This window comes from Octopus bimaculoides, chromosome 21 (assembly GCF_001194135.2).
Source record: "Octopus bimaculoides isolate UCB-OBI-ISO-001 chromosome 21, ASM119413v2, whole genome shotgun sequence".
NCBI lineage: Eukaryota > Metazoa > Mollusca > Cephalopoda > Octopoda > Octopodidae > Octopus > Octopus bimaculoides.
The window spans coordinates 11,507,819-11,509,631 of NC_069001.1; the positions used below are offsets into that span (position 1 = coordinate 11,507,819).

The window sequence follows — 1,813 nt, forward strand, 5'->3', positions numbered from 1 at the left end:
ATATATATATATATATATATATATATATATATATACATATATATATACGTACTTTCAAATAATACATAGAAAAATCTATTGCAAACCGTTATATACAGTAGCAATATTTTCTCAAGAGACTGTCATGAATACAATCTGATTGATGTCCGTAACGGTTTATTCGACTAATCTGTCCCAATAAGGATAATTGTTTTTTGTCCCTATAATACCTTACCGATCCTTCAAATAATCCTTCCCCAGGAAGTGTTTGCATAATAACTCGGTAATCTTTATAAGTCTGTATTCCTTTAACAAGGAAAGAAAGTACCTCGTCATTCATTCCTGAAAATTCAGCATTTTTGATTTTCTGTAATTTTAACCTGGCACACAAGTTTTTAGAATTTAATGTCATATTGTTGATATAATTAACAAGGTAATTAGTTACTTTAATTACAATGTTGTCATCAACAGCAACTGGAGTAAAGACGTGACATGTGCACCAGTGTGGTTTAATAGTTGCTGCCTCGCAAGAACGATTTAAAGGTACCTTCTTGAACAGGCTGATTCGTTTGAGATTTTTATAGTCAATTTCATTAGATTTAGAACGTTCTGCTGCTTTTTCGATATTTAAGATATCTTGTAGGGTTTCATATATATCAAACGGTGTTGTTAGTCGGTGAGTATTTACTTTAAGATTATTCCACAGTGTAGGAAATTTATCTCTGAACCATTCAGGTGGAAGGATGTACATAGCAGGAAGTCGTTCTTCCAGTCGACCGACATAAGTTTTACGAAATGAACCAAATCTAATTCCATGATCAGAAAAGAAAAACAAAATAGTATTGTTTAGCAGATTTTGACTATAAGATTTCTCAAGGATCCTCAGATATTCAAGATCTGCTCGTCCTGCTTCATTCATGTCATCATGTGAAACACGCGTAATAAATGTTAACGAGAAATATGGTTTATCTTTATACACTCTGATAAAATCGTATGTATATTGTAGAACTACAGCTGCTTCCATACGATTACCGAAACAAAACAAATTATTTGACCAGAAGGAACGTTGTTCATCCATTGCCAGCGCAAATGGCCTGAAATAATGATCAGTCGGTTGTTTTTTAAAACCATATCTCAAATAGTTAAACATTGCTCCAGATGGTAAATCTTCTGCAAACATAGTAACGTAACCGGATTTATTATAATGTTTCCAAATTATATCGTGTTTGTCAAAAGGCTTTGACGCAGATTTACTTGGCTCAAGTAGGTCTTCTACATACTGACCAGTAAGAAATGGTACCATATTGGGAAATGTATTATCAGCCACTTTATTGTAACCAAACATTTCAAAGGCTCCATGCTTTAATAAAAACTGACGAGTGAGAGGCATTTGTCGTATGAAGTTCAATCGTGAAACTGAATCAACTCCAATTAATAGAATATTTAGTGAAAGCTTGTTTGTTAAAATAGTGTTTTTCATTGGATGTTTTGAAATTTTATGTTCAAGAGTATAAGTTGGTTTCTTTTTCTCAAGCAGCGATTCGTTCCTTTGGACAAATGCATGAAAGTTGGTGTAAATAATATCATTGTCTCTATTAAAACATTGAACTGTTATAAATTCATGAGATATATTCACGTCTGATTTAAACTGTAACGATTCATCCATATATTCTATATGATTATCGTCAATATCTATCCGCACAATTGGGTATATTTTACACAACTGAAAATTGTTTTTATACTGCTGTTTGATGAGAGTTTTATTAATTCTTAAAACGTTATCCTCTTGGTACGTCAGAGAAGCTTTACCCGGACAGGGCCGCCATACACTTAT

The 1,813-nt window shown here is 32.7% G+C and overlaps 1 protein-coding gene across 1 annotated transcript; it reads right to left on the reverse strand.

Moving 5' to 3' along the window:
• Positions 1–41: 41 nt before the first annotated feature.
• On the reverse strand, positions 42–1,807 carry LOC128250441 (uncharacterized). The gene has a single exon (XM_052975451.1). It carries the CDS (start codon positions 1,643–1,645, stop codon positions 89–91), a length of 1,557 nt encoding a protein of 518 aa, XP_052831411.1. The 5' UTR covers positions 1,646–1,807; the 3' UTR covers positions 42–88.
• Positions 1,808–1,813: the final 6 nt, after the last annotated feature.